This window comes from Sturnus vulgaris, chromosome 7 (genome assembly GCF_052056855.1).
Source record: "Sturnus vulgaris isolate bStuVul1 chromosome 7, bStuVul1.hap1, whole genome shotgun sequence".
NCBI lineage: Eukaryota > Metazoa > Chordata > Aves > Passeriformes > Sturnidae > Sturnus > Sturnus vulgaris.
In genome coordinates, this window is record NC_142249.1 from 21,536,693 (window position 1) to 21,552,263 (window position 15,571).

The window sequence follows — 15,571 nt, forward strand, 5'->3', positions numbered from 1 at the left end:
AATTACATAATTTAAAGAATTAAGTCTGTTTTCCATTATGACAAGTAGACTCACTACAGTTCCACCAGCACTTTCAGCTGGCACTGTTGCTTGAAAGGAGCTGGTTCTGCCTCTCCCTGGCTGCTTAGCCCTGTTCTCTTTCACATGCTAGCAATAGCATTTCTTTACTGAACTGATGTTGGAAATCAGTCCAAATTAAAACCAGCTCCTGTGGTTTATTTTTCTGGATTCATTTTAATCCGGGATCAATTTCCTGGTCTAGTTCTTTGCCCAGTTGCAAGAAATATTTATGCTGCCTTGAGAAGAGAGGGCGGTGCAGGGGTGGAATGAGCCAAGGGGGAAGGACATGATGTGACTGGCCTTCTCACTTTCTGCTCTAGGAAATGTTTATGAAACAGTAGCCTTAATCCTTCAGGATTTTTTTTTTTTTTTTTTTTTTACTTTTTAGACACCATAGAATTAGGCATACACTAAAGCTTTTAAATATTAAAATATATGCGAAATTGTGCCTAACTGTTCTGATGATGCCTACCATGCAGTAATACAGAAATTTTTTGCTACCATGTTGCTTTAGTGCTAATTGATAGCTAAATTGTATTGTGTTTTGGGTATGAAGAATAATGGGTGTTGATGCTTACATATTGATGGCAGAGTATTTTCTTTTAAAAATAGATAATATATTTTAATATAAAAATATACAGTATTATTTTAAAATAAATATCCTACAACAAATAAACAAGCAGGTTAAATGGCAACCTTTTGAAATCTTCAGCGTTTGCATTAGAGCAGGTTTAGGTTTTTTTAAAAAGGATCCTTCAAGAATAAGGAATAAACAGCACAGAAAAATGACAGGCTTCGACTGTGAAAATACTGCATATGTGGGGCAAAGAATGTCCAAATTGCAGTCACAGTTGAAAACCATTACAGGACATGGATGAGAAGAATAGTGCAACTTTACCACTTATCATCTGCAATCAATACTAATGCATTTTATGGTACAGAATGGAAAACTTTAAACTGTGTGTTCATGTTTTTGTGGTAGTTTAGACAAGTATCTACCAAGTGGCCAAGCCACAGCTTATAGTCATCATGTAGAAGAGAGAAACAATGGAGAAATAATTAAGGTCTGTAGCCCCTGCTGTCTTTCCTAACATGTCTTGGTGATGGGGCCGTTTGGTAAGGGAGAGAGTTCTCAGCCAAAGCAGCTGCTGAATTCTGACTCAGATCCTGTTGGGATTTCCCCTTCCAGCTGTGGTGTAAAGCTAAGCCCATTTTCTTGTTCTAGCAACAAGTCCATCTACCCCTGGATAAGCTTGTATGTCTGCAACTGCACTGGAATAATGGGACAAGTTGAGAGTGCAGGTTAGGGCTTCCCTGTGTGGCTTTGGTACCCACATGATGCTGGGGTGCAGGTTCTGAGCCATGGAGAGCCACACAGAGAGCAAAAGCAGTGGAAAGGGAAGGTTGTAACATTCACAAGATTGGCCTACTAGAGGTACACGTGTAATAGAAAGGCCATTAAAAAAGAATTATCACATGACATCAAGTGCCTAATGATGCTGCTTCTAAATTTGTTTTTCTTATACACTGAATATATTAATTACTCTTTATGGTTTATTTAAAAATATATTTAGCATTGAAATATCTACCTTTATACTGAATAAGAAGGAAAGTTTTATTTCTAAACGGGGCACAATAAGCAAGAATATGCATCTTCTCTCAAATACTTGACTACTTATGACCATAGTTCCAAAACTGTAGAGGACATGGAAGGATGGGATGAGCTATTGGCAGACTGGCCTAAACTCTACTTTAAAGTTTTCTATGGAACATAACTGGCAGCTTGCCTTAGATTCTTGCCTTTCTCATTATTGTACTAAGAATGGGATGAATATTCAGATCCCTTCCCTCTGATTAGATGGAAGAATATATTTTGTTTTCTGTATATTTTAGGACAGAGAGTATGGTCCTTTTTCTTGGTCCTGCAGCAAAATTTGTATTTGGAAGAAGTGTTTTCATTTTGCTTTTGCTTAGAGTGTGAGCAGATAGTTCTTTTGTGTGTTTTCCCCATATTGCTGTTTCTGATTCGTTTTAACTTCTTAGTGTTACATAAAATCAGTTTTTTTAAGAAGAGGCAGTAACATACGATATATCATGTTTTGTGTGAAATCGGAAGAATGTCCTTGTTGTCTGTTCCAGAAAGTTGAAGTGCGAGTCTTCTCTGAAATTTGGCACAACAAAGAGAGACCCATGTATCACATGTTGAAATTTAAGCATCCTTTTCTTGTCCTTTTCTTGCCCTCAAAAAGAGAAAAATAACAAAATGTTTGCCAGGATTGACTGTTTTGATGACAGTGTTGTGATAGTATGTGTAAACTAAATAGTCAAAAGGTACTGAAATTGGTCATGTTGTACAGTTGTGTCATAAGATTTCTTGTGGTGTGATGTCGCTCAGCATATTATATGTTGTTTCTAAAAAGAAAACTTTATTTGATGATCTAAGAAGTTTGCATTTTAGATGCTACTTGTGTACTTTGAACAGAATAAATAATTTTTTTTTTTCTTTGAAGATTTAAAGATCACCCCACATTGAATGAACGATATTTGTTACTCCATTTACTTGGCCGAGGTGGCTTCAGTGAAGTATACAAGGTAGAGTTTGATAAATCTAATTTTTGAGCCTTGTACATTTAATTTGGGGGAAAAAAAACGAGATCTAATTAAGTAGGATTGTGATGGGTTGACCAGATTTTGATTAACCTGCGGAAAGTAGCATGGCAGTAGCCTTGTCAATAGACACTTGAATTATATACCAGCTTATTTCCTCATTTTATTGTGTGTTATTTTTATCATTTTTGGTTATAACTTTGCCATATTTATGCATTTCTTTTTTAGGCTTTTGATCTTTATGAACAAAGATACGCTGCTGTGAAGATTCACCAGCTTAACAAAAGCTGGAGGGATGAAAAGAAAGAAAACTACCACAAGTAAATATTAATTACTTACGCTTCATATATTAAGCTTAATAGCATTTTGTTGGTTGTAGAAGGTTAATATATCCATCTTCTTTTAGACATGCCTGCAGAGAGTACAGAATACACAAAGAACTGGATCACCCCCGAATAGTTAAACTGTATGACTACTTCTCCCTGGATACAGATACGTAAGTAGAACTAGGCAAGGATTTTAGTGCTGTATATTAGATAAACAGAAAAGAAAAGTATTTGAACCAAAATAACGTATGTTCTTGCTTTCAGCCAAAACATTTTAAAAACCACCACATTAGTTGCAGAATTTTGTCTGCTAAATATTGCAGGTAGTCTATAAGGTGATGAAGAGAATGTTTTGCAACACCTGACTGGTATCAAAAGGCTGCCGTACCTTAGACAATTTTCCAAGACTAAGTGACATCAGGAGCATTGCTAGCCTAGGTGTAGTCCCTGGTGACTGGGCTGCACCTCTTTGCATGAAATACTCACATCTTAAGGGATAGTTAAGGTATTTTGATTCTGAGAAATGTGTCTACTATAAATAAAGAGGCTTTTTAAAAATTCTCATCCATATGGATGCATTCTCTCTTTTAGTGAGTATGAATATTCTGATTTGCATCAGTTTTCATAAGCTAATAGTTACACCATGTGCTCTATGAACAATTTCATTCATATATTTTAATATTCAGGCAGCCATTCTTAAACTTGTCAGAATTAGACTAGGTTGTCATGTCTGTTCCTGTTTGTGCAGTATGATACATTCTTTCATTTTGTCTCTAAATTCTACCCTAGGTTTTGCACGGTTTTAGAATACTGTGAAGGCAATGACTTGGATTTCTATCTCAAGCAACATAAATTGATGTCAGAGAAAGAAGCTAGGTCCATTGTAATGCAAATAGTAAATGCACTACGGTATCTCAATGAGATCAAGCCCCCTATTATACACTATGATCTTAAACCAGGTAAGTGAGAAATGTTATGATTGAAAATGTAATTTATTTTTTATCCCTTATTTTGTTCATAATTCATGCCTGAAAATGCCGGAGTTATCTTGTGTGTGTCAAGGTTATTGTAAACAACTGGAATTGGTTTTGTTGTTTTTGTTATTGTAAACAACTTCAGAATTTCATTGCCAGAATCACCTGCCTTTTCTGTGGAAAATGTTTGTTACAACTTTTCTATTTTGCATTATTTTGATTTGAATTTGTAGGAAAAGATCATGTAGCTGATAGATACATGCATTCATAGTTAGCAGTATAAACAGATAAGATCATTAATGGGATCAGTTTTGTCTGGTAATTGTGGAGTGCTGATGTGTAATTAATTTTCCTATATGTTTTTTTTAAACCTGTAAATACGTAATCAATCATTTTTAGCATCCCAGCATAAGCACTCCAAAACAGGACTTCAAAACAGGACTTTACAGAGAGTTTTCTTTATAATGAAGAATAAATATTTTTATAAACAATATTTGTCTTGATTCCATGGCCTTTGTTTTACCATCTTGCATGAATGATGCTTATATTCTTCATGTGCTTTAATCTGCTACACTTCCAAGCATGGGGTTTCTGAAGTAATTCTAAGTGCCAGTGTTTTCTGTTCAAATTCTAAGTGGTTTCTGTTCTGTAATAAACTGTTCACACAGGTTTCTCTTGTCCTAGGAGATTGTACAGAATGTATTCTTAGTCTCATTAGTTTTTGTTCTCAGAGGAGCTTCATCAAATAATTTTTATATCAAGAAATTATTGTACAACTTTAACACATGGACTAAAATTTGTAGGATTGCAGCAATTTCTTGACAAAATTTTATGACATATGCAAACCCTGAAAACTGTAGTGTAGGGTTCATTCTGTCAGAAAAAGAATAAAATTTATTTGTAACTAGTATACTGCTGCATTCTGGTGTTTCCTCACTCCATTTTGGTGTTTCTTTGCTGACCAGCCAGCTCCCAGCATTTCAAATCATGATGGTAGCCTAGAGAGTTGCTGAAACTGCACAGAAGCTTGTCATAGTCAAGTTACACTAGACTTGAGGATGTAAAGATTATGTAAATGTATCTCAGCTGTTTCAGGCATGGTCCTAATAACACCAAGGCTGTGGGTTTGGTCATGGGTCCCTTTTAACCCGTGCTGTTTTATGGTACTGAGTCTTTGATTCTGTAAAATTGTCACCCTTATGAAATTAAATGTTCTTGAAAATGGAACTTGATTTTGAAAATAAAGCATTCTGTTAGCTTTTTTGAAGTAATTTTTCTCTTTTTTTACCTGAATAGGTAATATCCTTCTTGTAGATGGAACAGCATGTGGAGAAATAAAAATTACTGATTTTGGTCTGTCCAAAATAATGGATGATGATAGCTATGGGGTGGATGGAATGGATTTAACTTCACAGGGAGCAGGAACTTACTGGTAAGGCCTGGTTTGATTTTGCTGTTTAGACTTTGGATCATTGTTCAGATTTTATAAATGCTGTCTTATAAAACCGATTTGGAGAGAAAAGTAGGACTAAAGATATTAACATGGATGACAAACAAAGGGTTTTGTGCAGTACCGTGATGTTGATATTCCCGAATGTTAGAAGGGTAACATAACAAGTAAAATAAGACTGTGTGTGAGATGTTTATTTGTTTACAAATACATATATAAAAATAAACGTGGAAATGTTCATTGAGATTTAGAAACGTGGTTTCCTCTGAAGAAGCAGGTGTTTAATCTTTGACTGCTGGTGGTTGAAGACATTTGACAGAGCTGTGATGATTAAGTGTGGGTGCTTAGTACTTGGAAATTAAAGAATAGGGATTAGCAACAGGTAATGTCCTTAGGACAGAAGAGTATTTACTCTTCCTTCCTAAAGGTTAATGACAGCTCAGAAGCTGTGATTTATTTTTTGTGTACTTGCATGCTCATCCAAAACACTGGAATTTTTAGAGCTGCCAAAGCATAGGAATGACAATAAGCATTTTGTTGCTTACAGAAAATCTGCTTTTAGAATTTGGTCTCTAAAGATGCAGATTCTTCATGGCACAGTAGCTCTTTGAGCCTGGGTATGTGCTGGCTGTGTCAGGGTGGGTGGATTAGAAATCCTGTACTGGCCAGGTTGTTACAAGTCATTTGCTCTACAGAGAAGCCAGTGTGATTCCCCTTTGCTTTGCACCTCTTCCCATATTGAGGAGTTGTATGTAATAAAGTTTTTGCCTTTTCCTTAAAAATTTTTTGAAAAGGAAACATAGTCTTCCACAAATGCCACTGTGTGCATGCTGTGGAAAAATGATTACTCAGTTGAAGCATTTTAGAAGTGTGAGGCTTTTGTGACTCTTTTGAACGCTTTACCTATTTAAACACCAGTTTAAATGTTTTATTTTAGGAATGTATATCAGAAAAATGTGGACTTTTGGATTTCATCTAGAATGCCTCAGTCACTAGTGGTGCAGCTAACTTAAAAGTAAAAAAAAGATTGGTAATCATTAGAGATTCATGATGAATCTCTGAATTTCTAATTCATGCTTTCTCTGAGCCCAAAATCTTCGTTAGGGAGGGAAATATTTAGAGTGAGTTTGAGGTTAGGAATGAGTCTGTTCAGAGTACATTGCACAAACTGTCAGCAGGGAAGGGATTTCTTCAGTTGCTGGGTCCAGTTACCTACCTTGCCAGGCAGTTAGGTTATATAATCTCTTTGGTAAACTTATAGATGTTTATATTAAATTTAGTTAGTGTTTTGGCCCCAGTAATCTGATTTGAAGTGGCTTCTGTAACCTCAGTTCTCTGATCATTAGAAACCTAATCCTCTCATTTACAGACTGTGTATATTTGTGGCCAGTTTGTACTGGTTTCTTCCTGTGCTAACATTGTCTTTCCTCAAGTAGATTGTGGCCCTTTTCTAGTACTTGCTCCTTTTGTAGCCTTCCCTCAACTGTAGGCTATCCATTCTTCAGATCATTTTAGTAACCTTCTTTGCATTTGTATCACTTTAAGATCACTTGTCTTGATTGTTGTAACCAGAATTGTAGACAGATATTCCTGAAGAGAGTTTGTGAAACTGTTTTAAGTTGTTGCATTTTCATCTCATTTTTCTGCCTATGCCATTTCTACAAATATTTCTTCAGAGTTTCTATTTAAGTGTTACATGTTTTTGACAAAAGAATGCCTGTTCTGTAGTTGCCCTATAGTTTTTGCCTTTTTCAACTTCAAATATTACAGTCAGTAATACTTGACCACACTTAAATTAATACATTTGGAAGGTTTTGTTTGCTTTATAAAGGAAGTTCCATTTCATCAGTTATTCTGTAATTCAGGAATGGCATGGGAACTTCCTCAAATTAAGTTCTCTTTCTGCAGAATATAGGGACAGAAATAACAATCACCTTTGTCTATCATATATACCTCTGGGTAATGTTACTGTTTTTACTGAAAACTTGGGTAAAGGGTCTTTCTTAGATTCCTAACCAGGTCTTGCTGTAAAATGCCCTATTTGGCTTTCATCTTTTCTTGCTTTGATAGATGGCTTCACATTTAACCTGGGGTCCCAATTGAAAAAAAAGTGATTATTGGCAGTTTAGGTAAAAAATGTTTGTATTTGTGCTTGTGACCCCTCTATTTGACTTACTGTACAAAAACTGTAATACCAGTTTTGGTTGGTTGAAAAGTGCTGGAATGCAGATTGTAGGGCAGCTGTGCAGTTTTCGAAAGCTCAGAGACGTGTAGGTGAGGTGTTTGTACAGTTTGATAATTGAGCACATTCTAGTGATGCCGTACTTAAAGACTGAAATGTCTGTTTTGTTTTCCAGGTACCTGCCTCCAGAGTGTTTTGTAGTTGGCAAAGAGCCACCAAAGATTTCTAATAAGGTTGACGTGTGGTCAGTTGGAGTAATCTTTTTCCAATGCCTTTATGGTAGAAAGGTAAGAAAAACTTCAGAAAATCTAGAGAGTTTAAATGTAGTGCCTGTTCTCAGTAGACTCTGAATTACTTTTGTAAAGGCATGAATCTACATGGAAAGTTACTTGTGTTACTTTTTGGTGTTGTACATTGAATTTGCAAAAAATTAGAAAATCTTGCATGCAACTTTTTTATTTGCAGAATAGTTGGCAGTTTGTATTAACACTGCAACAGCTTACTATAGCATAAATATTCATGAAATCAAAGTAGTTGGATAAATCTCCTGAAAAAAATCATGTGCTTGTCTTGCAGCCATTTGGCCACAATCAATCACAGCAAGATATCTTACAAGAAAATACAATATTAAAAGCCACAGAAGTTCAATTCCCTGTCAAACCTGTTGTAAGCAATGAAGCCAAGGTAACTTTTACTATAATTTCTGAGTAAAACGTTCATCTTAAAGGATTCAGCTGTAAAATTGTTATTAACCAAAGAATGCTGTGGGACATAATAAGTATGTAGAAAAACATAATTGAGAATTAGTATTTGGATGTTTTTATTTAAGCAGCCTTATTCTGGGACTTCTCGAAATCATGTCTTCAAAGCAAAACTATATATATACATATATATTCCAGAAATTTGCAAGTGGTTTTTAAGTAGGCCACCTCAAAAATTGTGTGCTTTACTTTGTCCCAGAGGATCTTGTGTGTCTCATTCAGGCTGTCTCACTAGAAGTTCTTATGAAATGCTGCTGCTAACAGTAGCAAACTCTTTCTGAAAATAGTGGATGTTATTCTCTGCATCCTTATGGACTAGAACTGCTTGACTACCAGGTACCTGAAGGATATGGCCTGTAATATTCTTCCCTTTGAAATGTGATAGTATGTGTGTGTTAACTTAAATCTGAGTTTGGAAACATGAATTTTTGAGATTAAGAATCTAGAAGATATTTTGATACCGATTCAGAATAAAACTGCCAGAATAGTTGATCTGCTACAAAGGTGTCAATTCCTCTACACAGACTGGCTATTCAGAAACAGATTAAGGTGGTTTCCTAAATGATTACTACTGTGAGCATCTGTAACACAAGTCCAATTCTGTGAAAGTAGAAGAAAATATTGTATGTTACTTGCTTGTAAAAACTCTCCCAATTTTTGAAAGATATTCCTGAGCAGATGCAATAGACGTCCTCTTTGGAGAAAAAAAAAAAAAAAAAAAAAAAAAGCCAAGATAGTAGAATGTTTATTCAAGATTCAGCAACTAATTAAACATACTTAGATTTGGGACACAAGATGCCAAAAAGATAGGAATGTTAAGATTCAGCTTTTAGAGATTAAAAGGAAAGGAAACTTATTTCTAGAGGCAGTAACGTCCCAAGAAAATAAGTCTTTTGGGTACATAAACTTGCTGTTACAAGTGGTGGTATATTTCTGTTTATTATATTTTCTAAAAGTAGTGTTAGTGAGAGAGTTGGACTTAAGGTTATGAAAAACTGGTTGAAGAGTTGTAGTTAGAATTAGGGGGGGGTTTGATTAACTTTTTGTTTGCTGTTAGTATTTCACTGGCATTTGGAAAAACTCTTGACTGCCGTTGACAAATACACATCATGTTACTGATAGCTTTACATAGTACGAGTTTACATCTTTGTCTTTTAACTTTGCATTTCTTTGTCATTGGTAGTTTTTATATAGAGAATGTTAGGAAAGAGTAGACAGTTCAGCATGCAGAATTGGCAACTTTTTGCATTGTCTATGCACTTGCATGCTCTGTTTGAAGGACTAAAGTAAACTTCCAGTATTCTCCACTCATATTAACCATTGTCATGATGGCTGTGAGAGAGAGGGAGAAATTATTCTCTGATGTAAATGCTATAACACAATTTCAGACTAACTTCTTAATGCATACCATTTACAATGACTATGTAGAATCCAAATGGTTTTTCAGATTTATAGACCTGGCAGTTGCAAAAGAACAGCTTGTAAACTGAAATTCTGATTTGGAAAACATGGAGATTAAATAAATATGGACCCTCAAATGACATTGTTAGTTAGGTTTCAGACTGTAAATGTCCTTTGATCCTACTCACTGTTTCCTGTTTTGTGCAGTGGTCTCCTTTGCTTCACACTAGTGTGGCTGCAGTGCCACAAATCTGTGAAGAATTTTAAAAACATTTTAAGCACAAACTGTTACTCTGAGGATCTTGTGAACAGCAAGATCCTGTTTACAGTTTTCAGATCTGTTTACAGTTCATTTGTTTTGAAGGATTTACTGTGAAGAATCTGATTAAAATCTGTAACGTCCAAGAACATGTGAATATCTACTAACAGATGTGCATGATTTTTATGTTGTACCTTGTTCATGATAATATGCAAATGGTAGAAGTAAATTCTAGCATGATTCTTTGAAATTTATCACAGATTTTCTCCTTTAATCTTCAGTTTTTAATTGGAGCAAAGAACAAACAGCTGAACAGATTTATCAAAGAAGATATATGTAATTCTTTTAAATTAAGGTCTAAATTAAGTAATGATGTGCTAATCAGTTCTGTAGCAATAATAAGGATTTTCTATCATTAAATGTTGAAGCCCAGGCTCTCGGGAGACCAAATGTTCTGTGTGTGCTAGACATAAGACTTGACAGAAACTTTCAGCACAAAATGATTAGCATACACCTTATGGACCTAAATGTAGGGATGATGTAGTGAATTTAGCTACAGAGTTTTTCAATTTATTGGCTCATTTTAAGCAGGTGTGATTGACTTGTTTGTGGGAAGAGAGTTTCAGCAAAGTAGTGCTTTTTTTCCTAAATACTCTTTATATAATTCCTATTGAGCATGACAACCATCAGTGTCAAATTCATGTTTTGCTATACCCTGTCATGGCACATGTGGAAATGCCTGTGTTCAAACTAAAGCATTGAAATTCTGTCTCTGCATCATCCTCCTGTTCTTCCCCACTCTATGTTTTAGAAGCTCATTGGAGAAAGTAGAAATGTCTCCTTTTTCAATCCTCTAACACTTGGTTCTGGTTTTTATTAGTCTGTTCAGATATCAAGCATACAAAAATCAGATTGAGTGAGGTGCTAATGTTTTACTTGTAAATATAGTTCCAAAACATGGAAATACATATTTGAAGTGTGATTATTTGAAACAATTAATTTGCTGATTTTTTTCTGTCTGCCATGATCTTGTGTTTCTTCAGTGGGCTCAGCAGTAAAATATTACTGTCATTTGAATTGAATTATTTAAGAACAAGAATTTGTTTAGACACTAGTTTATCTAGGAGGACTTGCCTATTTGACTGAAAGGATATGCAAGTATTTGGAATGTTACTGTAACTTTCTGCATTTCTTTTCTAGGCCTTTATCAGACGCTGTTTAGCATACCGAAAAGAGGATAGATTTGATGTCCACCAGCTGGCTAATGATCCTTATCTTCTCCCTCATATGAGGAGATCAAATTCTTCAGGAAACTTGCATATGACTGGCCTAGCAGCATCCCCTACACCACCTACTTCAAGCATTATTTCGTACTGAAATTCCTCCAGCTGAGGAATGGGATGATACTTTTGTTTAGTTTTCAGATGCAGACTTGAGCTTGAAAGCATTTGAGTGTTTTTACACAGGACAAGTTTGATAACTGTGTTTTCAGACTGAAGTCCTCCTACATAGTGTCATTTGTATGATTGGAATGGATCATGGACTGTGTGAATAAATGTACCCTTCTGAGAAACAGCGTTAAACATTGAAGGATGAAGGATGACACTTTCTGTTACAAACTAGCAGGTATACTGTGTTTAAGACTGAAGAAAAGGTTTTTAGTTTTTTTCTGGGGAACATTGTAAATAATCTTTTTAATACTTCAAAGTACATTTGGTGGATACTGGAAAGTTTTAACATGAAGGGTAGTTTTTCATTATTTAAATAAAAAAGGGTAGTGAGCAAATTTGAAAACACAGGAAAAATTGTGCCTGGTTACAAACTAAATGAACTGCCATCTTTCCAAGACATTGATCTTTCGAAACCAAAGTAAAGGAGTGTGAGACGGTGAAAGATAATGTTCAGCATCAGATTTCTCAAATAAAATGGGAGTATTTTATTTGGCTACTCAGGCTTGTACCTCCAAAAATGTGGTGGTGTTTCACTGAATTTAGATTGTAAGGGTGATGTGGAATTCCTGGTACTTATTTCTCAAATAGATTGGTAATTTTGAAATCCATTCAGTTTTTAAAAAATACTATACTTGCTGTGGTATTGAAACTTGTGAAACCTTCCAGGCTTCTAATAAAAGCAAGCAACAGTATGAAACCAAATGCAAACAGGTCATGTATAATGTTCTATGCAGGAATAATGATAAATTCCCTTCTAGCTCTATTGTAAATTGTTGTACAGATGTCACATTTTCAGTTAAATTTCAGCAATTTATTCCTGTACAAATGTTTAAAGTATGGCTTTTTCTAATTGGATATTGTATTTTTTTTAAGTCTCCCTCAAGGCGCTTTTAATTGCTGCTAAATGATGTTGCTTTTACTTTTACAAGAGTCAAATGACCTCCTTAAGGTGCGAGTCAACTGTACGAGAGATTGAGAATCTGTTAACAATCAAGGCATGTAAAGCAGATCTGTGTTGGCAATATACAGTACAGTTCTTTAAGTCAGTTTATTGCGTTCTCGTCCTGCAGAGCGCATTGATAATAGATGTAGAAGTTACTCATGGTTATTCTCTATTTCTGGAAGTTCCTATCAGCAAGGAAATGTTTCTTGTGGCTTGTACAGATATTTTAAAATGTGAAACATTTTCTAACTGCCTTGTATGGTAGAAACTTATTTTTCAGAACAGTGTATCTCTCTCTTGTTCACTATTCTTTTTACTATCCCATTCTTGATGCTGAATACCTATATGTAATTTTGTCCATGTTGCAGAAAGAGGAGGCTGTATTACCACAGGTTTTCATTTAGTATTGTACAGTTAAACTGTTGCTCTTGTTTCTGATGTTGCAAGCCATTTTGTTTTCATTGTATATAAAGAAATGTTAACTGTCTCTTTAAGATGCTGCTGAAATTGTAGAGAATGTAGCCAAAACAGTAATAAACAACGGCAGTTGAAATTTCAAGGTTTTCATTGTGTGTTTTTACATTTCAGCGCAGGGCAGATCACATAACCATATCAGTGAGCAACAGGAAAATATTTAAAGCAAACTCTTCTTAATTACAAACAAAAGTCCAATAATACAGTAATTAATTTAAGTAACAGTGGAGGTGAAAGGGAAAGATTCCGTGATAGTTAAATCATCTCCCATGATGAGGTAACCAAAACTGCATTTGATTGAATAGACCACACTAACAACTCGTAAGTATTTCAGTGGTCCTTTTTAAAATATTGAGCTATGGGATAAGATTAGCTCACAAAATTATTAGAAAATTAGACTCAAACAGAATACTGGGACTCCATCCTTTCCTTACTCTGCAGCACAAGACCGAGTACAGAGTTCAAAGAGAATGTGCTGTAGCCGTAAGTTCACATTAGATTTCATTCCTTCTTATTCTGCATATTGATAGCTGAAATTGAATTGACGGTTTTACCACATGAAAATACGTTGGATAGTGTGAACTGTTTTTATTTTGTGGAGGCTGGTCAATATTTTCACTTTCTGAAAAGCGCTTTTGATGCTCTTGGGAAGTTGGGAAATGCATCGTGGCAGTGCAGGCACCAGAACAGCGTAGACCGGGGAGCAGGTGACTGCTTGTTTTAAAATCAGCAACCCCGAAAAGGAAGGCTTGTATTGGAATTTAAAGCATCCTGCGTGTTCCTGCTCCAGCTTCGATGTCTTCCCGAACGTGCGAAAACCGCGGGTGTGAGGTGGGGCCACCAGGCCGGCCAGGCCTCTCTTCCCCGTCCCTCAGGCCCCGTCCCTCAGCCCCGCGGCCAGGCGGGCTCGGCACGTCCAGCCTGGGGAGGGAGGGGCTGCAGGTGCCCAGCAGCGCTGCTGCTCCATCCCTGCCCGGGACTGGGCCCTGCTGGGGCCGGAGCTGCTGCTGCCGGGCAGAGGAGCTGCGGCCCCGCAGCCATTATGTTATGGGGCCGAGGGGTTCGGTGAGGGAGGGGAGGTCAGCGAGATGAGAAGTGTCTTTTGGTCTTTTATTTCTCTTCAAAGAGCCCTCAGGACTTGGTGCTCTTCTTCAGAAGTGAGATGCTGCATTGGGAAGGGAGACTGGAGAGCCTGGCCTGGTGGGGTAGAGACCTGGGCAGCGTGTCAGGACAGAGGAGCCTCAGAATTTGGAGCCACTGTGGTTAGAGAGTGTCCTGATAGCAATGTATAAAATACTTGAGTCTCACAATTGCTACTGCATTTTTAAAAACACTTTTTTCTCCATATCAGCTACATCCAGGGTGAGGACTCTGGTTTCAAAGCTGAGGGGTGCCAGATTGCTGGTGTTTCCCTGCACAGCCAGCCCAGCGTGTCCATCGGCTGCCACATCACAGGGAGCGGAGCCCTGCCGGGTCCCAGCGTGAGCTGCTGTGGGCCCCAGGGTGTAAATGCCCCTCCTGGGGCTGGACCACACCTGGCTCCAGGAGCCATGGACTGTAGAGTTGAGGACTGTGTTCTTGCCTTTGTAGGAAAGGTAAGACTGCACGTTTTTCAGAGAAATAATGAATGATCCAGAAACCTCATATCTTAGTGATCACAGATGGGTGAAAATAGTGTAATCAGATGCACAGAGCTCCCTGAGTCACCATCCTGGGAGTCTGTCTGGCATTACATACCTGTTACCTGAGGCCAGTGTGTTTCCAAGCACCCCTTCCACAAACAAAGCAGGTTTTACTCAGTCCTTAATGCTTCCTACAAGTATCCCTGAAAAACTCTCTAACCTCTTTCAATACCTAAGTTTGGCTCAAGTTTACTTATATCCTGAAGAAATTTGTCCACCTTATTCTTAAAGATGCCTGTCAGTGATGGCTCCATTACTTACCCAAGTGATCTATTCTAGTTTTTCCTAGCATCCTGTCTTTCTTACTGCCCTTTAAGTGTATTATTTCCAGTCCTGGGCACTGTGGCACAAAAAATAGTTTCCTGCCATGTAGAGTACATGGGCTTTGCTTTCTATACAGTCACCTGTATTTAATTTTGAACCTTCATGTGTATCTTTTGAAGTTGAGATTACTATTCTCTGAATAAGTGAGGTTCTTACAGTAATAATTTCAGCTATTCAACTTCTAACAGAATGTTTGAAAAACTTGCTGTTGGAGAAATTAGGCTTTTTTTTTTTCTGAAAGTAATTGAGTCACCTTGCAGTCTTTTCATTGTGCTGTGTTTCCCAAGCCAGTAAAATGTTGTGTATAAATCAAGGAAATCCCGTTTTGTATCTAGTGTCTGAAGAGCTAATTGGGTATCATTAAGAAATGACAGGATGTTCAAATTTCAGAATGCCCTTGTGCAAATTTATGGGTATCTTTTTCTCTGCACCATTAAAACACACCCAGAGACTTTCTCTCTAAACAGTGGAGGAGATCAAAGCCACATTTGCTATGTCCTCAGAAGATGTGCAGCCATCAGCCAGCAAAGTGAAATGTTTTCTTGCTCTTGTATGAAAGCTATGCCAAGGTATTCAATATCGGTATAAAATATCAGTGGTATACAGCTTTGTCAAAGGCAGTGTATGATGCTAAATACATTGGCTATATGTACAAGCATGGGGGTTTTTTATGGTTC

General features: G+C 36.8%; 1 protein-coding gene across 2 annotated transcripts in view; it reads left to right on the plus strand.

The window, feature by feature from the left end:
* The window catches only part of TLK1 (tousled like kinase 1), a 68,249-nt gene extending 55,276 nt beyond the window's left edge, over window positions 1-12,973 (plus strand). For both annotated transcript variants that reach the window (XM_014880156.2, XM_088168076.1), the window contains exons 14-21: window positions 2,571-2,652; window positions 2,896-2,987; window positions 3,074-3,163; window positions 3,783-3,952; window positions 5,264-5,399; window positions 7,775-7,886; window positions 8,176-8,283; window positions 11,221-12,973. In XM_014880156.2, coding sequence (XP_014735642.1) covers window positions 2,571-2,652; window positions 2,896-2,987; window positions 3,074-3,163; window positions 3,783-3,952; window positions 5,264-5,399; window positions 7,775-7,886; window positions 8,176-8,283; window positions 11,221-11,397 — 967 coding nt within the window. In that variant the 3' untranslated portion in view covers window positions 11,398-12,973. The remainder of the gene's footprint in view (window positions 1-2,570; window positions 2,653-2,895; window positions 2,988-3,073; window positions 3,164-3,782; window positions 3,953-5,263; window positions 5,400-7,774; window positions 7,887-8,175; window positions 8,284-11,220) is intronic.
* The last annotated feature ends 2,598 nt before the right edge of the window (window positions 12,974-15,571 follow it).